Source organism: Jaculus jaculus, chromosome 4 (assembly GCF_020740685.1).
Source record: "Jaculus jaculus isolate mJacJac1 chromosome 4, mJacJac1.mat.Y.cur, whole genome shotgun sequence".
In the NCBI taxonomy this organism is placed as follows: domain Eukaryota; kingdom Metazoa; phylum Chordata; class Mammalia; order Rodentia; family Dipodidae; genus Jaculus; species Jaculus jaculus.
The window spans coordinates 61384612-61404698 of record NC_059105.1 but is presented as its reverse complement, the minus strand read 5'-3'; the positions used below and the strand labels follow the sequence as shown (position 1 = coordinate 61404698).

General features: G+C 42.6%; 1 protein-coding gene across 1 annotated transcript in view; it reads right to left on the bottom strand.

Moving 5' to 3' along the window:
- Positions 1 to 20087, bottom strand: part of Pde11a (phosphodiesterase 11A) — a 419014-nt gene continuing 398927 nt past the window's right edge. Inside the window, exon 20 of the mRNA XM_045146663.1 lies at positions 1 to 1249. Coding sequence (XP_045002598.1) covers positions 1094 to 1249 — 156 coding nt within the window. The 3' untranslated portion in view covers positions 1 to 1093. The remainder of the gene's footprint in view (positions 1250 to 20087) is intronic.

Here is a 20087-nt window from a genome sequence, read left to right as displayed (position 1 = left end):
ATCTTTCTGTATCTGTCACAAATAAATATTTCTGTGGTTGAAGAGATTGCTCAGTGGTTAAGATGCTTGCCTGTAAAGCCTAAGGACCTAGGTTTGATTCCCTAGTACCCACGTAGTCACATGCATAAGGTTGTACCTGTGTGTGGAGTTCATTTACAGTGGCTAGAGGTCCTGGTATGCCCATTCTCTCTCAATTAAATAAATGAATGTATCACTAAGAAACTTCAAGCTAGTCCATGCTCAGTCTCCATGGCTCTGCTGGGTCCTATGAAATATCTCTCAGTGTTAGAAATAGTTACAACACTTGTGTGTCACTTGTGGAATATCTGGCTATACATTTCCTTCTTCCTTTAATTAAATCTATTAATCCATTCCTCCTGGGGGAAGTTTTGGTCTACAATGAGGGCTAGATTAAAAAATTCTGGAAAAGGGGGGCCATGATCACAATGTAGCTGCAAATCAAACAGATGAACACGTTTACTATCTTCTTACTATGGGCCCTTTGTGGGCTGTGTATTGGGATTGATTGACTAACAAGGACAACAAGTTTATCTTTTAGGCAGGTGATTCTAACAGTCTTGGTGCATTACTAAGAAGTTGTAGGGTTTAAAAATGAAATATCTCTATAGAATGCAAACCTGGGTCCCTGGGATAGTCTGGCACAAAAGGATACTCCAGCAAAGGCTGCAAAGGCAGGCAGCAAATGGCTTGTAGCAGGAAAGAGCCATATACTGTACATATGTGTCAAGAAGCAGTGTGAGTAACGCTTTCACCATTGTGTTCCCTCACCTCAGAGTGAGCTGAGCTGACCGTCCTCAGCCCATAGACCCAATCCACTCACTGCCCCTTTGTCTCAAGCAGTGTGGGGTCCTTAAAGGAAGTCGATGGTCTTCCTCCCTGTCTTACCTCCTCCTTTGTCCTTCCGTCCCTCTGCTGCTGACTATGCTTTCAAGCAAGCCCAGCTATGCTTCCCAGCATAGCCAAGACTTGAGGTCTGTCTGAGCTAAAAGAACAGAAGGGTGATGTGGCTGGTGAAGGCTGACCCTTCCTTCAGGCCTGCATCGTTTCGCAGCAGTTCTGGGAAGACTGTGGTTTACTTCCTGTCCTCCCCTCCCGCTGTGACCTTGGCAGGTGTGCGGGGCGCAGCTGATGCCAATGACCTTTTCTGGTGCAGCTCTTCCCACTTTTTTCGGTTTGCAGCCACTGAATCCAGCATCGGTTTCAGTTTCACATTGACCTTCACCAAGGCCTGAAACAAAAGAAGAAACATGGGGAGAGAGGACCCTGTGTCACTGAGAGATGGAATTTTCACCTTTCACTTACAGGAGGAATGGAAATGGACTACAGGAAATGAAATGGTGGTCGTGTTGGGAAGCAGGCACCAATTATGAGAAGTAAATATGCACTCAACACCATCATGTTGTATTAATAGAATCTTTGAAGAAAGTGGAAAAATAAGATAAAAACGTTGGTTGTATTACAACTTCAGGGAGAGTCTGTTTTGTAAACTCCCATTTTCTTTCTTTTTTTTTTTTTCCTTTCGTTTTTTGTGGGAGAGTGAGATTGAGAGAAAGAGAGGGAGACTTGGTGTGCCAGGGCCTCCAGCCACTACAGTCGAACTCCAGAGGCATGCGCCACCTTGTGTGCATGTGCCTGCCACCTTGTGCAGATGTGTCACTTTGTGTGTCTGGCCTACATGACACCTGGAGAGTAGAACATGGGTGCTTAGGCTTTGCAGGCAAGCGCCTTAATGCCAAGCCATCTCTCCAGCCCCCACCCTGTTTGAAAACCACTTCAAGCAAGACAGAAGACAAAATATCAGCTCACACATACCTGTTAGTATGAGTGTCTTTGCTTGCCACAGAGAGCTCTGGATCTCAGTGGACTGGGAACTTAGATGTTTACAAAAACAAGCCTGCAAATGGTTCTGCCACACATGCCCTTGGGTGGACTTTGCCAAATAGGAAAACTCAGGTAAATTTCTGAGACAGGAGAAAGAACTCCTCTTGCAAAGGTAAAAAGAGCTGAAAACACATATCGACATGGGAACACACATAAAAATAGATACAATGAAAAGAAGGGAAAGGGGAGTGGAGGCAAGTGATGGAGGCCTGTGGAGGTAATGAGGCCACAGCGAGTGTGGTCGGACAGGGGCAGATGGACTGCTCTGCTAATGCAGCTCACGCTTCAGGGTCCTTATTGCATCCAATCCTCAAATTCTTCTAAGTATTTTCTTTTGCATTCATTCATTCATTCATATTTAAAGAGAAGAGTCCCCCTACTCCCAAATGGCTTAAGCTTTCAGCCACACAGGCCCTGGCTAGGCCTTTATAGTGGGATGAGAACCCAGACAGTAAGGTGGCTCATTTGAATTTAATGCTCAGGAGCCATTCTGAAGCTTTTACATCAGAATCCACACAGAGACAGGGCTGGGCTGAGGATATTGCCTCTGTACTGTGGCTACAGCCTCACTCTAAGCAGCAGTAGGTAAACATTCTACAGGACAAAGGGAGATATATATACACACTCTGCTTGACAGGAAAATGTCATTATTGTTTGCTTCAACGATTTGTTAAATTAAAAAGCAAATTTCAGAGTTTAGAGAGTTAGTTATCTTTCCTTTAAACTATATTCCTCATCTGTTATCTATCTTTCAATAATGGTGTCAGAAATTAAACCCAGGGCCTTGCACATACTAGACAACTGCTCTACCTCTGAGCTACATCCCCAGCCCTTATAAGTTTCTTTATTAGTTTAAATTTCACTTTTCATTATTAAAGGCTTCCATATATTCAACCAGTAAAATATGATTTGCAGACACAGCTATTCAGCATCCGTCTGTAAATAATAATAAATGTAAATATAAATGAAGCCATTCATGTAGAACATATACAACAAAGGGGGTTTTGGGTGTCTTTTTTCTTTTGGGGACAGTTCAACAAAAAGGACATAAAGAGCCAGGAGTGGTGGCACACATCTTTATCCCAGCACCTAGTAGGCAGAGGTAGGGGGATCACCATGAGTTTAAGGCCACCCTGAGACTACATAGTGAGACGACATAGCTAGAGTGAAACCTACCTTGAAAAACAAAACAAAACAGGAAATAAGGGCTGGGGATATTTAGTGATAGAGCTGCTTTCTAATCCATGGAAAGCACTGGACTCAATCACCAGCACTGGAAACAAGAAGATTTAGGCTACATTTTTAAAAAATATTTTTATTTATTTATTGGGGGGGATGGAATGGGTGCACTAGGGCCACTAGCTACTGCAAACAAACTCCAGACACATTTACCCCTAATGCATTTAGCTTACTGGGTTCTGGGGAATTGAACCTGGGCCCTTAAGCTTTGCAGGCAAGCACCTTAACTACAAAGCAATATTTCAAGACCTACATTTTATTTTTTAAAAATTGTCTTTTATCCTTTGAAGATATAAGTGGTGTGTTTGTTTATTTTCGTAGTTTAAAAAAGTAATGCTTTTTCTTCATCTGATGTGGTGGCATAAACTTGCAATCCCCATACTTGGAGGGCAGAGGCAGGAGGACTGGCATTTGAGGATTGCGGAGTGTGTTCATTTGAATGTAAAGTGCTTCTCATTGCTTCATGTATTTCTGATCGAGCTTCATGTGTTTTGAACGTCTGGCCCCCCTGGTGGCAGGTTGGGAAGGTAGAGCCTTGCTAGAAGAGGTGTTGCTGGGGGTCAGTCCTTTGAGTGTTATAACCCAGCTTTCCCCTTGTGAGAGCTCAGTTTTATTCTTAATGATTTTTATTTTTCTGCCAGTTGATATGGAAAAATGTGACACCAAGCCTCTGCTCTACCATCCTTTCCCTGCCAGGATGAAGCTTTCCCTGGAAGCTGTAAACCAAAATAATCCCTTTTGGTCAGATGTTTTATCCCAGCAATGAGAAAATAACAACTTTGGGACCACAAACTGAGTTCAAGACTACCCTGGGCCATAAAGGAAAACAAACAAACAAACATATAACAAACAAAACAAAAAAGCAGTGTCTTTCCTTTGTAGTTGCTTTATATATTCCCTAAGTAGTGTGTTAATTTTGAGAAGCACAGAAACAGGCTTAAAAGGAAGATCAATAAATTTTACTTTTATAACTGAGAAGATAATCATTATAAACACATGGGTTTCACCTTGAATTTTATCCCTCATGTTGTCTAACTTGTTAAATCATCTAAACCTCTATCTTTATGGATGAATGAAGTTTCTCTCTTCTGTTACATTAAGCCCTATAAGGTAGTTTAATTTTCTCCTAGAGAGTAATAAATAATAGAAGGAACATAGGGGTATGGGAGTGTTGGCCTTTGGAATGGTATTGTTCCTACTTTATGCTTTGGGCCTATTTTTCTCTGACCACAGATTATAACCCTGGTCCCATGTAGACGACTTGTGGGTGGGTCACATTCATCAAAAAGGGACAAAAATGAATGAGATCACTACCTACCCTCTGAGAAGCTTTCTTCAGGCATGTTTGGGGGTTAAGGAGTAATCCATTGCATAGTCCTTCAACTGGAAGATTACCTTGTGCTGTTGAGAATGGTGAAATGCCTTACTCAGAGCCTTCCCACCTAATAGTAAACTTCATATATACCCTTAAACAACTAACTGTCCCACTCTAGAGCAGTACAAAAGTATGGGGAAATGTAATTAAATGTAAGTTAAGGGAGTTGAGTGGGGGTTGAAATCCCAGAAAAATAAGGTGTCCAAATGAATAGGGAGGTTTAACCGGGTAAGAGTAGCATCTCTTTTCATATCAGTTCCCTATTTGTGGTCTGAATGTGAAATGTAAATGACAGTTTCAAGTATTTGAACACTTCCTCTCTAGTTGGTGGTGCTGTTTGGGAAGGTTGTAGAAGGGGAGCTGTGGTAGTTTGAATGTATGTCTCCCAATAGGATCAGGAATTTTATTAAAGCTTGTAAGTTGGATTTCCATCCACCTGGCTGGAAGAGGTGTCAATGGAGGGCAGATCCTGAGTCCGGCCCAAAGGTGTTTGGGGGTGGATCTGACTTACAGCCTAAATGTATTCAGAGTACTTGAGCACTGACCTGTGCTCCCTGCTAGTTTGCTCTTGCTTGTGGTGTGATTGTATTTCTCTGTTTGGTTGTATCTTCTGCCATCAATGGAACTTCCCCTGGATCTTTAAGCTTCAGATTAAACCCCTTCTCCCATAAACTGTGTCTGGTTTAGAAATTCATCCCAGCACTGTGGAGCTGACTACAATAGGAGCCTCGCTGCAGGGAGTGACTTATAGGGAATTGGTATTGAGCCTCACTTTCTGTTCTCCCTCTGCTTCCTGAATGAATTCAATGTGACTTGCTGTCTTCCTACTCCTATCATCATGCTTCTCTTCCATGATGGACCCTCAATCCAGGGTTATCAGCCAAAATAAACCCTTTCCTTCTTTAAGCTGTATCTGTCAGGTAGTTGCCCATAGCAATGAGCAGAATAACTAATACAGAAAATTGCTTCTGAGAAGTGGGGTTGTTATTGTAGGAACCTGACTGTGTGGTTCAAAGGTGTTTGGGAATGGCTTGTAGGAGGGATATGGAAGAGTTTGGAACTTTGGACTAGAGAAGCTCTACAATGCTATGAGTAGAGCTTAAGGAGCCATTCTGGTGGGAGTTTAGAAGATCAAAATGCTGAGAGAAACATGGATAGAGGAGACAGCTCACGAGGTTTCAGAAGGGAATGAGGATCTACTGGTAACTGGGCTTGAGATAGTTCATGTGGTATTCTTGCAAAGAATATGGCTACATTCTGTCTATGTCTTGGGAACTCAAGTAAGGATGACATTAAAAGTTATAGGCTATTCTATTTGGCACAAGAAATTTGAAGGTGGGAGTGGGTCTGTGTCATAATTATAACTCACTGCTCTTATTCAGACCTACAGTGAAAGAGAGTAAGAGTAAAAAGATTAGCAAATCGTGAAGTCTAGAAGAGAATGGTTTGATGTTCCATAGAAAGAGACTGCTATTGACAAATCATATGTAATTGTTAAAAAGATTAAACAGATTGGTGAGAATAATGTGACTAAAGAGGTCTCTTGCTCTTGCTTCCACACCTTCCCATGATAGAATGTGTCCTCTCAAAACTGTAACCCAGAAAAAGTCCTCTCCTTCCTTAAGCTGCTCTCTTTACTGGGACAGTAGGAAAGGTCCTGAGGAAGATGTTACCACAGATTCAGCAGCCAAGGAGTATAAAAAGCTGCCACAGCTTGGGTGTAAGGGGGGCAGGCATTACCCTAAGCTGTCAATAAAAACTGGCAGCCTCATCCATATGGTATTGGTTTGAAAGATGTAAGATTAAAGGGGTCATGGCATCTTCTTGGTCCACAGTTTCAGGGATCAGTTGAGGCTGGACAGTGTGAGGCAGGGTCATATTCATTTGCAATAAGGCCCTGAGAATCCACTGAGCGGAGCAATACAGATGAAATCTAAGATACAATGGAGACCCCAGTGTGTTGGAGATGCCAGGATCATGGGATGTTTGCCAAGCAAAGCTGCATGCTCAGAGGCAGCACAAGACAGAGGCTATATGTATGTTGGATAGAAAATCTAGAAGGGTGAGGCTACTCAAACTCTTTGGAGTCTAGCAATTTCATCACAAATCCCAGATGCCAGATGTAGAGTTTCAATATTTAGAGTTTGTTCTAATGTGTTTAGGTCTTCTTGCTTTGCTCTAATCTTTCTTTGCAATGCTCTCATTCTTCCTTTTGGATTCTATGCCAATGCATTCTAGACGTCTGTAACTTACTTCTTGGTATTACAGGAGCTCATACAATTGAATTTGCCTTAGTCATGGAAGAGACTTTGTACTTACTCTTCTGAATAGTGTTGGAACTACAGAGACTTTTGAAGTTGTGCTTAATACATTTTGCATTATGAGCCTATGGGGACCAGGGGTGGGATGCTATGGTTTGAATATAAAATTATATCTCCATGGGCTGATGTGTTTGAACACTTGGTCCTAGCTGATGGCACTGTTAGGGAAGGCTGTGGAATCTTTAGGTGGTGGAGCCTTGCTCAAGCAAGTGGCTCACTGGGGGTGGGCCTTCATGTTTTACAGTCTGGCTCTACTTCCTGTTCACTCTCTGCTTCCTGACTGTGGCTGCAATGTGACTAGTGGTCTCTTGCTCTTGCTTCCACACCTTCCCATGATAGAATGTGTCCTCTCAAAACTTTAACCCAGAAAAAGTCCTCTCCTTCCTTAAGCTGCTTCTGGTCAGGTATTTGGTCACAGCAGTGAGTAGAGTAACTAATAGACCTTACAAAATGAATTCATTCTCTCCCTCTTTTTCTTCTTCCTTCTCCCTTCCCTCCCTCCAGTGATTTTTATTACACTAAACAAAAACACCTATTTTAAAATTAGTTGTACCAGTGATTTCATATGATAATAAAACAAGACAGCATAATAACTCAGTCAGCAATCAAATCCCCTTCATTCCCATGAGAAAAATGCAGATGCCTGATCCTCACTCAGGCTCTGTGTTTCTTTTAGACAATAGTGTTAGGTAGCAGTGACTGCTATGGTTTTATTTAGCATGGTTTGGCATCAGCTCCTCTTTACTCTGCTCAAGCCTTTTAATTAAAATGACTACTGTAATTCCTATGGAAATTAGTGTTTGTGTTATTTTCCTGCTACAAAAGCATTTCTCTAGAACTTATTTTTTTTTTTAAATCCTGGGAGCACAAATTGGAATTTTTTTCTGCTTGAAATGTAATTAAAAACTCATTTGATTACAATATTTCTGGCTCTGTTTTACTTATTAAATTCCTGTAATCAGTTTTCTTTTATGAAGCTACTGGGAAATGATCTCAAAGCAACACATTTTTCTCTTCTTTGGCAGGTCCCGAGCATTTACTAAATTACATTTCTAGCACCTGCCCATGATTCGAATTACTCCACCGATTTATTCCTTAAGCCATTTAAGTTTATTTGGCTTAGCCCCAAGCAGCTTTCTTTCCTTTATCCTTCATTATTCTTCCTCATACTTCCTTTGTGTCAAATAAACTGTTGGTGTGGGGAGGAGAATGTCTTTCTCAGAATTCTTTGTTTTCTACTTTCTCCTCTCTTGAAACAGAATTGCCATATCAAGTATCATTGTCTTCTGGGCAGGTCCCAGTTCATAAAACCCTACCCTACCTTACTCTGACAGCATAAATTTGTAACAGCATAAATTTGTTGGCTGAGAGAATGTAGGACTATTATGATATTAGAAAAGCAAAGGATTAGCCTGAACCCCAAGGTTCATGGTGACTACAAGCCGAGTGCCATTGGCAAGAGAACTGCTTCCAGTGTTTACAGATGTGGCTGTTCTTGAAAGCTGACTGCCAGCAAGTGACTCCTGATGCATCTGTGAGACTGACTCACTTTACATGTAGAAAAAGAAAGAGGTAAAAGCACCCATTTGGTGGCTCTCCTTGTGCCCATACAAAGATTCAAAGATGGCCCAATAAGCCACAGGATGGCCGACAGCTCTATGGCATCCCTGTGTGTGACCATTTAGTCACCATTTAACCACATTCAGAGTCATTGAGCGAACTGCCTCCCAAGGATGGTTCATTTTACTATGACTGTTCTAACTTTAGAATATCATTCCTTAGGCTGAGCAGAAATCTCCATCCCTGTAACTTGTACCCATTATTTCTGATCCTTGTATACTGTCTTTTAAAAGAAAATTTTTTTGGGGGGGGGTTGAGGTAGTGACTCACTCTAGTCCAGGCTGACCTGGAATTCACTAGTCTCAGGGTGGCCTCCAACTCATGAGGATCCTCCTACCTCTGCCCCCCAAAGTGCTGGGATTAAAGTTATGCACGCTTTTTATTTTTTTATTATTAAATTATTTTATTTATTGAAGGAAGTACAGGACCAAGGGAAACAGAATGAACACATCCATGTTGTTTGAGAGCCAACGTGGTGGGTCTGGACAAATCATAAAAAGAGACTTAGAGAGGAAAGAAAAGAAAGTCCAAAGAGCTCCTGCCATGTGGAGGGCTGGAGGGGATAAAGAGCCCATGTGGGAAGTAGGGGGTCAGGGGCTTCCCAGAGATGAGGGGAAACTCAGCAGATCCTGGAGGTCCAGGAGTTGTCAGGCAGCCCAGAGAGAGGCTTGTTCACTCTCATGCATCTCTGCTGTCCCTTTTTAATACAGACTCTCCTTGAGCAGTGCAGGCTAAGGTGAACTGTGAAACCCAACTTAGAAAGTATAGCTTCTCTCCTGGGGCATCTTACTTATATTACCAGGTTCCTGGCTTGTTCCAGATCCTTCCTAGTCCATCACAGACAAAAGCTGGGATATTTGCTCCTTGAAGTGACACAGCCCTGACATATAGTCATCTAGCTGGCTCAGAGACCCCACTTCCTAGTTTTATTCAGTCAACAGGCGAGATTTTTTGTGACTAGCAATGCAGCTAATCCATATTTTACTTATACTTTCAATGAGTAACCCATTCACGTAGTTCAAGGAATATACACGGGTACATAAGGTTTCTTCTACCCCACCCTGACCACTGGAGTTTTTCTCCTCAAAGAGATAACAGATATTATCAGTTTTTGAATAGCCTTCAAATTCTTTTTTCCCTTATGTAAGTTAAAAATAGGTTCTCTTGTATTCTTGTATTTTTTTTTTTTTTTTAGTTACCTAGTATCCCATTGCTGTCAAACTTTAACTAGATAATCCTGTTGTTAATGGAAAGTACAGTTATTTGTATTTGGCTGTTACAAATAATGGTATAATAGACATCCTTGTGCCTACTCATTTTTTAGCAGGAAATTTATCAGAAGATCAAATTACAGAATTGGTATTTCTGGGCCAAAGAGCGTGTCAGTTTGCATTTTGATATTTTATTAAATCAATACATATTGAACTGTGTCTAAGTTATGGAGCAGGAGATTGATATCTACCATGCCAACAAGAGAATAAAAACAGAATCTGTAGCTGCTGTTTAGATTCAGGACTTGGAAAGACAGTACAGGAATGGACTAAGCCTTATAAGAAAGACATACAATCCAGCTCTAGATGCTAACATGGACACCCTATGCTGGGTCTTACCTGAGCATCACAAAGACCTTGCTTCAGAAGGTCCTGACCTCACTCCTTCCTGAAAAGGAGCTCCCACATGGTGACTGGCTCTACCTAAATCTCCTATAGCTAGTCCATTGTTTTGACCATCCACAAGGGTTTTCTGAGTGCTTCCCAGGCTATTAATATTATTCCCAGATGTTTATAAAATGGTTACTTTATGTTAAAATGGTTACTTTATGTGAGACTGTCCTAAGTGAATCGTGTGCTTTATGGTTTACCTTTGTCAGTAATCCCGTGAGGTCAATATTGTTATCCTCTGTGGTGTTGTTCCATGATGGAGGAAACGAAGATCTAGTTTAAAGCACTTGTTCATGACCACTCAGTGGGAAGTGAAAGAAGTGATCTATGAAGTCAGTTAACCTCAATACTATTGATGTTTTGGGCCCAGTAATTCTTTGCTGTAGAGACTATATAGAAAGAATATCCTAGAATCTATTAGCGCTCCCCCACCTGAAGTTCTGGCAGCCAAAAAGATCTCAAATACAAAACATACTGCCAGAGAATACTGGGGAGGTCTAAGATCCATCAATCTGACAAGAAGAAAACAGCTGACTGACTACCACACAACATGTCTCCTTTACCACATCCGCCAGGGTCCAGGAAACATTACGAGGAAGCTGTGATTTTGAACAGGAAGTCTTCTCTCCTGGCCAGCCTGATAGCCAGCTCCAGGGAGATGGCAACTGACACAGAAGACAGTCAAAGCAGAAATCCATGGCTGGAAGCTGGAAGAGAGTCAGTCCCCAGACAGTCAGCGTGTCTAGTGCCATGTGGTGGTTTGAGTCAGGTGTTCTCCATAAACATAGGTGTTCTGAATGCTAGGTTCCCAGCTGATGGACATTTGAGAATTAATGCCTCCTGGAGGGAGTGTATTGTTGGGAGCAGGCTGAAACTGGCTTTATAGCCAGTTTCTCCTTGCCAGTGTTTGGCACACCCTCCTATTGCTGTGGTCCACCTGATGTTGGCCAGGGGGTGATGTCCACCCTCTGCTCATGTCGTCATTTCCCCTGCCATCGTGGAGCTTCCCCTCGAGCCTGTAAGCCAAAATAAATTTCTTTTTCCCAGAAGCTGCTCTTGGTTGGGTGATTTCTACCAGCAATGTGAACCAGACGAGGAGTGGGATTGCTGCTAGACACCTGACTGTGTGGCTTTGGCCTTTTGGAGCTGACTTTCAAGAGGAATGTGGAAGGATTTAAAACCTTGGCCTAAGATATGCCTTACAGTGCTGTAAGTACAGTTTGATGGACTATTCTAGTCAGAGTTGAAAGGCCTGAATGCAGTAAGAACTATGGACTGTGAGGTTTGGCTTATGAGGGTGAGAAAGAGCTTTGCCTGGACTAGGCTAGCAGTTTGTGTGCGAAGCTTCCTGTTATGCCTGGGTCCTGAAAAGTTGTGCAGGGTTGCTTTGCGTAGAAATGAACTGGTGTGAGCAGAGGGATATGGCACAGAAGAAAAATCTTTGGGTGAACTGTTGCCCATTCAGCTTCAACTGACAGATTACAACCTTTGAGACTGGGTTAGCTGACCTGCGCTGGGGCAACAGGAAGAATGTTGACTCTTTTGAAGGGGCCTAAGTGCTCAAGGAGTGTCCTATTCTTCAAAGTCTGCTTTAATCCCCCCGGATTAACAAATTGGCACCCTACCTGGTATCATGGAGTATAAGAAATGCTGGAAAGAGGGTCATTGAGTTTGCAACACAGTCTTGTGTTTTGGAAATGGCCATGGGCAGTGTGAAGCAGGTTTGCTGGATGCCCGCATGAAGACCCCATGGGGCCATGAGGATGAACTGTGGATTGCACTGGAGACCCAGTGGAGATGCCGGGACCATGAGATGGCTGCCAAGGAGAGCTACTGGCCCCAATGAAGGACTGTGAGTAGCCTAGCTGGAGGGGCAGAATTGGAACTTGTTGCTGGTTAGAATTATCGAACTTGAAGATTTGTCACTGGCTAGAGTTGCTGGACTTGAAGCTACAGAGTTTGATATTTGCCCTGGTTGTTTTAAATCTTGTATTGGTTGAATGTTTCTTTGCTATGCCCAATGCCATTTTTGCAGTGTGAATATTTGTTATGTACCATTCTGGGTTTTTTGAGGTTATTTTTTGGTATTAGGGTTCAGTTAAAAGATCTTTGACTATGGGGAATGTATGAACATCATTGGAATTGATAAAAACTATGGAGACTTTTAAAGTTGGGTGAATGCATTGCCTTTTACATCATGTATGGTTATCAGTTTATGGGGGCCAGGGGTGGAATGTGGTGGTTTGATTCAGGTGTCCCCCATAAACATAGGTGTTGTGAATTCTAGGTTCCCAGCAGATGAACATTTGAGAATTAATGCCTCCTGGAGGGAGTGTATTGTTGGGTGTGGGCTTATGGGTTTCCCCTTGCCAGTGTTTGGCACACCCTCCTCTTGCTGTGGTCTACCTTATGTTGGCCAGGGGGTGATGTCCACCCTCTGCTCATGCCATCATTTTCCCCTGCCATTGTGGAGCTTCCCCTCGAGCCTGTAAGCAAAAATAAATCCCCTTTTCCCAGAAGCTGCTCTTGGTTGGGTGATTTCTACCAGCAATGCAAATTGGACTGCAACAAGCCAGAAGGTGCTACATGGGTGACTGGGGGAAAATGACCAACATCTGTCCAAGCAACTCATGGTCATACCTACTTAGCAGCAAATAACCTGTTATGCTCACACAAGTGCAATAGTGGCACACAGCCATGGTGGGAAACCAACTGCTCTTGATTCAGCTAACTAATCCCCTCAGTGGTACGGGACCCATAGCTGGAGCTGGGAAACAAGTCAGAAGCATATCCAAACATAAGCCCACTCTCCAATATCAAGCTACCATCAATCATGGGGCACAAGAGGACCTACACCTATTAAATTCTCTATAAAAAAGTAAGTGTTATCTCATTTGTCCTGGTGCTAATTTACTCTCCATTGGAGAATCTGCTTCTCTTTTTCAGATATATGTAGAACCTAAGGAGAGAGCCACCCCATCATGCCTCAAAAGGGCCCTGGCTGAAACTAAGAACAATTGGCAAAACAAGAAAGGGTGCTGTTTTCTTGGTGAACTGGATACCAGCACAAAGGGGAAGGAGACTAACACAGAGAAAAATCAACTCCTACCAAATCAGAGATTCAGAGACCCAGAGGCCCCCAACACCTCATCACTGAAGCAGACCAAAAATGAACCCAACATGGCTCAGGGAAATTTTGCAGAAGAGGGAGTGGAAAGAATGTCAGAGCCCCATGTTGGGTCATGATATGCAGACATTTATCCTACCCCAGCTTGAAATTCGTGGCACTGCCTCTTCACTGGCATCCAGCAATCCTACTTCCAGGGGGAGGCACTAGATATCTGCCTGGGGCCCCTGTTGCAACCGTCACTCAGGCCAACGTAATCCTTCCCTTTGAATTTTGCTGCCGTGTCCTCCTTGTCTCCTACTACAGCATCCTGCCAAGTCTCCTTCAGTAGCATTCCCCTCAGTCTCCTGCTATAGCATCATACAGAGTGTCCTACAATAGCACCCCACCTTATCTCCTGCTATTGCATCCTAGTTAGTTTCCCAGCATCCCTTTGGCTCCTGTCCAGTCAGCTCTTACATTGCCGCAGCTACAGGTGGATGATTACCACATGTACGCAAACTTGTCATTCTCTACTCTAAGCCTTTAAGGGGGTCCCATTTGATAGAAATGTGCTCAGCATATCAGATCCAAATTCTCAAACATAGCCCACGAGGCTCTATCAGAAAAGGAATCGGAGCAGTAAGAGAGAGTGAAATTCGGAAACAAAACAGTCTAAAACCTGATGTCTAATGTGAATGGTGGTTTGGAAACAAAACTTTGAAATGCCAAAATAACCCCCTCACATTTTCCAAGGCACTTGAAATAGCCTTCTTTCCATGCACGTTAGCGCTCACCATTTCCACGGCACCAATGCTGTTTGGCTGGGGAGCTGCGGAGTGCCGGGGATCCACGTGGGAACACATGGAGCCGCTCTGGGGTCCAGATGGAGGCAGCGTTCAGCCTCCTCAGCCTCACTTCTGCCCTCCCCAGTCCAATAGGTTTTGAAATTCAAGGATGTGTAAAAATTAATTTGCATTAAATTGCTTAAGATAATGTATTAACTGCCATACGAGGCTTCCTGCAGTTTTTAAAACGTACTTGGAAAAACAAATAAACAGTAATGTTGAGTGCAGAAGCAAGCTGAGTTCTTTAAAGAAATTCTTTCTTTACACATTCACAGACAGGTTAGCCATATAGCATCTTTTTTAAAAATATAATTTTCAGATGTTTAGAAATAAATATTTAGGTAGCTCAGGCAGGTTCTAGGTTGTATCTGTGTGTCAAATATAAAAGTTCACTAAATCTTCAAAACAACTCAAGGGAGATATTTATTTGTCCACTTTAGAGATGAGAAAATGTGGCTCAGGAAGGCTACATAATTTGCCTAGAACAAAGAGCTGGGGTTTGGACCCACATGTCTTTGTTTCCAAAGCCCACAGCTCTAACCAAGTATGCTATCTGTGACGTTAGCATAGGACTTTACATGGGGCAACCTTGATTACTAGGAGAGAAAAATGAATTTCTAGACAGGCTTAGCTTGCCCTTAGATGTCCTTCACAGACTCAAGTGGCATGGTGGTTCAGATGGGTTCCCATGAGGTAAGTCAGAAGAGACCAGGACTGCCGGGGGGCGGGGAAGGAAGGTGGTACTCTGCAACAGCGTGAACAGGGTTCAGGGTTGTCCAACCACGAGGTTGATGTTTGAGAATGAAACCAACGTCTAAGAATAAGGAAAGCCTCAGAAGAGGCCAGGTCTTTGACTAGATCGCACAGTGGTTTACGGAAGCTGAAGATCTGAGGTATCCGCTTTTAGAGCATTCTTCTCCAGGCATCAGGCTGCCTGGAACTCTGAGGATCGAGTAAGCATAAAGCTGGAGCACAACCATGAGTCAGGAAGAGGGTACGTGCCTCTGGTGACCGTTCACTCCTCTGGGCACAGTTATGTGCCGCCCAGCCCACTATACCTCTGGCTCCCTAGTCATAAGAGCCAACCAACCCCCATCACTGCCGGAACGAACGAGTGGGAGTTGCTTCTCAGCTCCAAATCCAGCTTCTACTTTTGTCATTTGTTCTCTGATCCTGGGGTGTTGCATGAGTTTGTCCGCCTTGGGCTTGAGAGAGTCCCCACTGTTCTGTGTACAAATGTGGTTCTGACACTTGTGTTGGAATGCTTGCCACCAAGTTAGGACTGAGTTAGGGCTAAGTGGTTATTCCCTTCTCCCTGAGCCCCTGTCCTACCCTATCCTGCAGGCTGCCGACTCAGCAGGCCCTGATGGAGGACACCAGCGCCCCTTAGTGGCAAAGATGGAGGCAATGATCTAGCCTGGGTTTTGCCTGTGACCCAGGGGCACTCCCAAAGAAAACCAGCCATCAGTTATTTCCTTCCTCATGGGAATTCAGTACCCTATATTTATCACATAGGGCGACTTGCTTTGTCCAATGAGGAGACTATTTTTCTGCCCGTGGCATTTACTCGGTTAACTAGTATTTGGTTGGGTATGTGACAGTTTTGCAAATGTTGAAACATATTGTCAGATTTTTTTTTTTAAACTAATGATATTGGATATCTTTCTAAAAAGGGTGAGACAGCTACCCAAAGAGTGGGAAAGCAAAACAACAGAGGTAATGCTTTGTACGGAAGTAGACAGCCCCATCAGATCCCAGTGTCAGTCGGTATGGTTCAGGTGTGCAATTAAGAGTTTTAAGCGTATGGTCAACCTGAGCTATAACTGAAGAGGATGTTTGTAGCATCGGTGTTTAATACCCTGAAAGCTAATTATACTACTAGCAATAACTTACAAAGAGATCATTTTCTTCCAAGCCTGCAGCAGGCTCCAAGAGCAGATGTACAAATGAACACCCAACCATGCACTTTCCTTCCCATTTCCATCCTGACCTCACAGTTACTTGGTTGCTTATTTTATTTATAGGCTCTAGGGATTCCTCTGTGGAAAACGATATTCACAAATGACATTAACATTCTGAATTAATGAGGCAAGAACGTTAGTCTCTTCAGATTAATGGCATTGCTATTTCCATAATATTGGGCTGCACCATACAGTTGGGCATGCTGGGGACTGTGGTAAAGTGGACATTTTACATTAAAAAAAAAAAATCTATCTGTGGGCTGAGTTTGTGTGGTGGGCCACCTGTTGCCTGTCAGTACTAGAAATTCGATGCATCCTCTAGGTGATGAATCAGTGAATAATAGAAGTGGTCTGGTTCCCAGGTGCTGGACTGAAGCTCTGAGTCTATGAGCTGATTGAACCTCGTAACGGTGCAGTGAGCACGATGATTGGCTCTGTTTGCACAGATGAGGTGCCTAAGATTAGGGAATCAGGTTAAAAGAGTTCAAGGTGGTCTGGTTAAGGGATAAGCAGAGCAGAGCTAGAATGTCAGTCCAGGCTGGCCCATGGTATGTTCACACTGAGGATCTCACAAAAGCTGCCTTCCACCTTACTGCAGGTCCAAGGATAGAGAACGCTTCCTTCCTTTGTCTGATTGCTTGACTTTTTTGGTCCCAGCATCTCTGGCATTGGTGCAGGGCAGATTCGCTGCAGGGAGGCCACCTCTGCACCACTTCCCAAATGTGAGGTGTACACAATGCATCTTTCACCTATGACTCATCTACTCCACCTTGCTCTAGGAAAATCCAGCAAGGAATGACAGGCGGGCCCAAGGATAGCTCATGTGAATGGGAAGGAACAGAACAGTGCTTTCTGTTCTAATGAGTCCCTCTAGGAGATTGTCCTGGGCTTGCTGGTGGCTGGGTTTTCAGAGCGGACTGGTAGCTCATCAATCATGTTCATTGTGTGGACGCCTCCTGACTTGGCAGGAATGGCTGCTGACCCAGAAGCCACAGCCTTTGATGGATGGGGCTTCATAGGAGAGGTGGTTGGGACATGTAACTAAAATGTAGCCACATGGTAATAATCCTCTTCACATGACAGAGTGTTTTCCAATAAAATTAGGCCACCTGAGACTTTATAGAATTTTTTAAAAAATCTACAATTTTTTTTTTGCAAAATTCAGTGTGTAAAGTGACCTATTAGAACTTTAGTTAAGCTGCAGATAGTCATAGTCTTACATTTTAAAGATAGTTCCCATGTGCCGTGACTGTCAGGGTTCCCCCAAGCACAATGCAGATGGTGCGTGTGTGGGACAGGGTCATGTAAACACAGGCGCCATGCTGCCACTATTGCTGGTGCTCTGAGTAAAGGAGCACGGGGCCACAAAGCATAGAGTCTAGGGAATGTTCTTAGCGTGCAGTCCCCAAGCACCTGAACGCTAATCATATGCACTGGGTACCATCCAGTTATGAGATGAAGATGATGAGTATGTGCATTTAAAAGTGGTCCTCATGCCCAGCACCAAACAAGCCTCCTGTTTCAAGGTGGGAGTTATCAAGTCCACACGTTCCAATGCCCCAGACTTAAGGAAGACAAGACCCAAAGCATCCAGGGGGAATGTTTGTCTTCAAGCAAAGATCTTTGGGGACAAAATTTCCCTATTCCTTTGGCAGTCTTTCCGAATGGTAAAGGAATCTTCTTTTTCATAATTCCATGGCATAGTAAAGAAAATGAGATTTTCAAGATAACTAGAAGGCAAGTAAGAGAATGTCACTGGACGTATATTATCTGTCTATGAAGGGAAGGGGTTTGTCTGTCCACTCTAGCACTAGCAGAGGGTATGTCATTGAGGCTCTCTTTTCTTACATTATGAAGTCCCCAAAGGCTCAGATATAGGAAAAATTTGCATTTACCAGGACAGTGGGACTAATAGCCTCAAACATTTTATTACATAACTGAAGTCCAGTATAAGGCCAGGAACACAGACTTTCATAAGTTAAAACACTTTCTAATGGGCAACATTTTATATTTATGTTAATTTAACCTTTAGTCATAGACCATTTAAAATGAAATAAGCTTTCTGATAAGAAGACAAAGTGGAGCTGGGAATATAGCTTAATGATAGAGTGCTTGCCTAGAATAAGTGAAGTTCTAGGTTCAATTCCCAGTACCACCAAACCAAGCAAACAAAAATCCAGAAACCAAAAAAACCAACAACTAGATTTTGGGTTGTGTGTGTGTGTGTGTGTGTGTGTGTGTGTGTGTGTATACACATGTAGGAACACATGCATGTGTGTTCATGTGTGCAGGTGTGTGTGGAGGCTGGAGGCTAATGTCAGGAATCTTCCTCTATCATCCTCTACCTTGTTTTAAGATAGGTTCTATCATGGAATCCAAAAGTCACTGATTTCTCTAGACAAGCTATCTAGTAAGCGCCATGGGCTCACCTGTCCCTGCTTCTCCAGTGCTGGGATTAGAGGCATGCACCATCACATCCAGCATTTTACCATGCATGTATGGCAAGCACTTTACCCAGTGAACCATTTCCTCCATGCTAGATTTATTTATTTATCTTTTTGTTTGTTTGTTTGTTTTTAGGGCAGGATCTTACTCTAGCCCAGGCTGACTTGGAACTCTATAGTTTCAGTCTGGCTTTGAACTCACAGCAGTCCTCCTACCTCTGCCTCCCAAGTGCTGAGGATTAAAGGTATGTACCTTCACACCCAGCCCTAGATTTATTTTTAATTAAATTTCAAATTTATTTATTTATTTGAGAGACAAAGAAACAGAGTTCTTTTTTCCTTTTATTTTTATTTATTTATTTAAATTAAATTTTAAAGCTTATAAGGAAAAGTAACCAAGTATACCTAGAAAATATTGGAGAGTATGGAAAATGTGAGGCTAGACTTATCAGATATTAAAATATATTGTAAAGTGATATTAATTCAAATACTATAGCTTGGAAAAACAATAATATAAAATGTAGAGTAAAAACGAAAGGGAATGTAACAGTGTGGCCTTTCAAACCATAAGGAAAAAGCTTAAAAATTTTTGCATGGAAAAGTGGGTCGTTATCTACAAAAAGAAAGATGGGATGCTACTTCACACTGTACAGAAACCAAATTAAACCCGAAGAGTCAGTGGCATAGATATTTTTAAAAAATGGGGTTAAAGCTTTTAGTTTTGGTAATGGGGAAAGGTGACCCAGAACATAGAGCCGCACAAGAAAATATTCATGAACTCGTCTCTGTAAAGTGAGCCTCACAGTGGTGCGTACCTGTAATCCTAGCATGTGGGCAGAGGAGGGATGATCCCTGCAAGGTCAAGGCCAGATTGGTCTATACAGGGCTACATATTGAGACCTGGTCTTAAACAAACGAACAAAAAAACCCCAGCAAGGGCCGGGGCGTGGTGGCGCATACCTTTAATCCCAGCACTCGGGAGGTAGAGGTAGGAGGATCGCCATGAGTTCAAGGCCACCCTCAGACAACATAGTGAATTCCAGGTCAGTCTGAGCTAGCATGAGACCCTACCTCAGAAAACCAAAACCAAACAAATAATCAGACAAAATCAATAACAAAAATATCAACAAAACAATGCAGAATAAAAAAAAATACCCAACATGTATACAACATAAACAACATGAAAAGACAACACAAACTGGGAAATGTGTTTACTACTTTGGCCACAGATAAAGGTCATTTTCTTCAATATTCAGTAAGCTTCTACAAATAAATAAGCAAAGAACACTAGCCCAGAAGAAAAAGGGGCAAAATATGAGGAGAGTTCACAGAAAGTAACAAATGACTCTAAGTAAATAAATCTAGACTGAAAACATAGCCATAACTAGGATATAGAAAATAAAATAAAAATAAATAAACAGTGGAAATATGTTACTCTAAATTCTACAGAGCAAAAGTTGGCAATACCTATCCAAATTTCAAATATCTGCTTCAAATGCCCAGGAACCCCTTTTCTGATACATATCCTACCAACCAAGTATGGAAATGATGTGTTTACAAGGATAGCTAATGCACATTGTTTACAATACAAACCATCAGTGCCCATATGT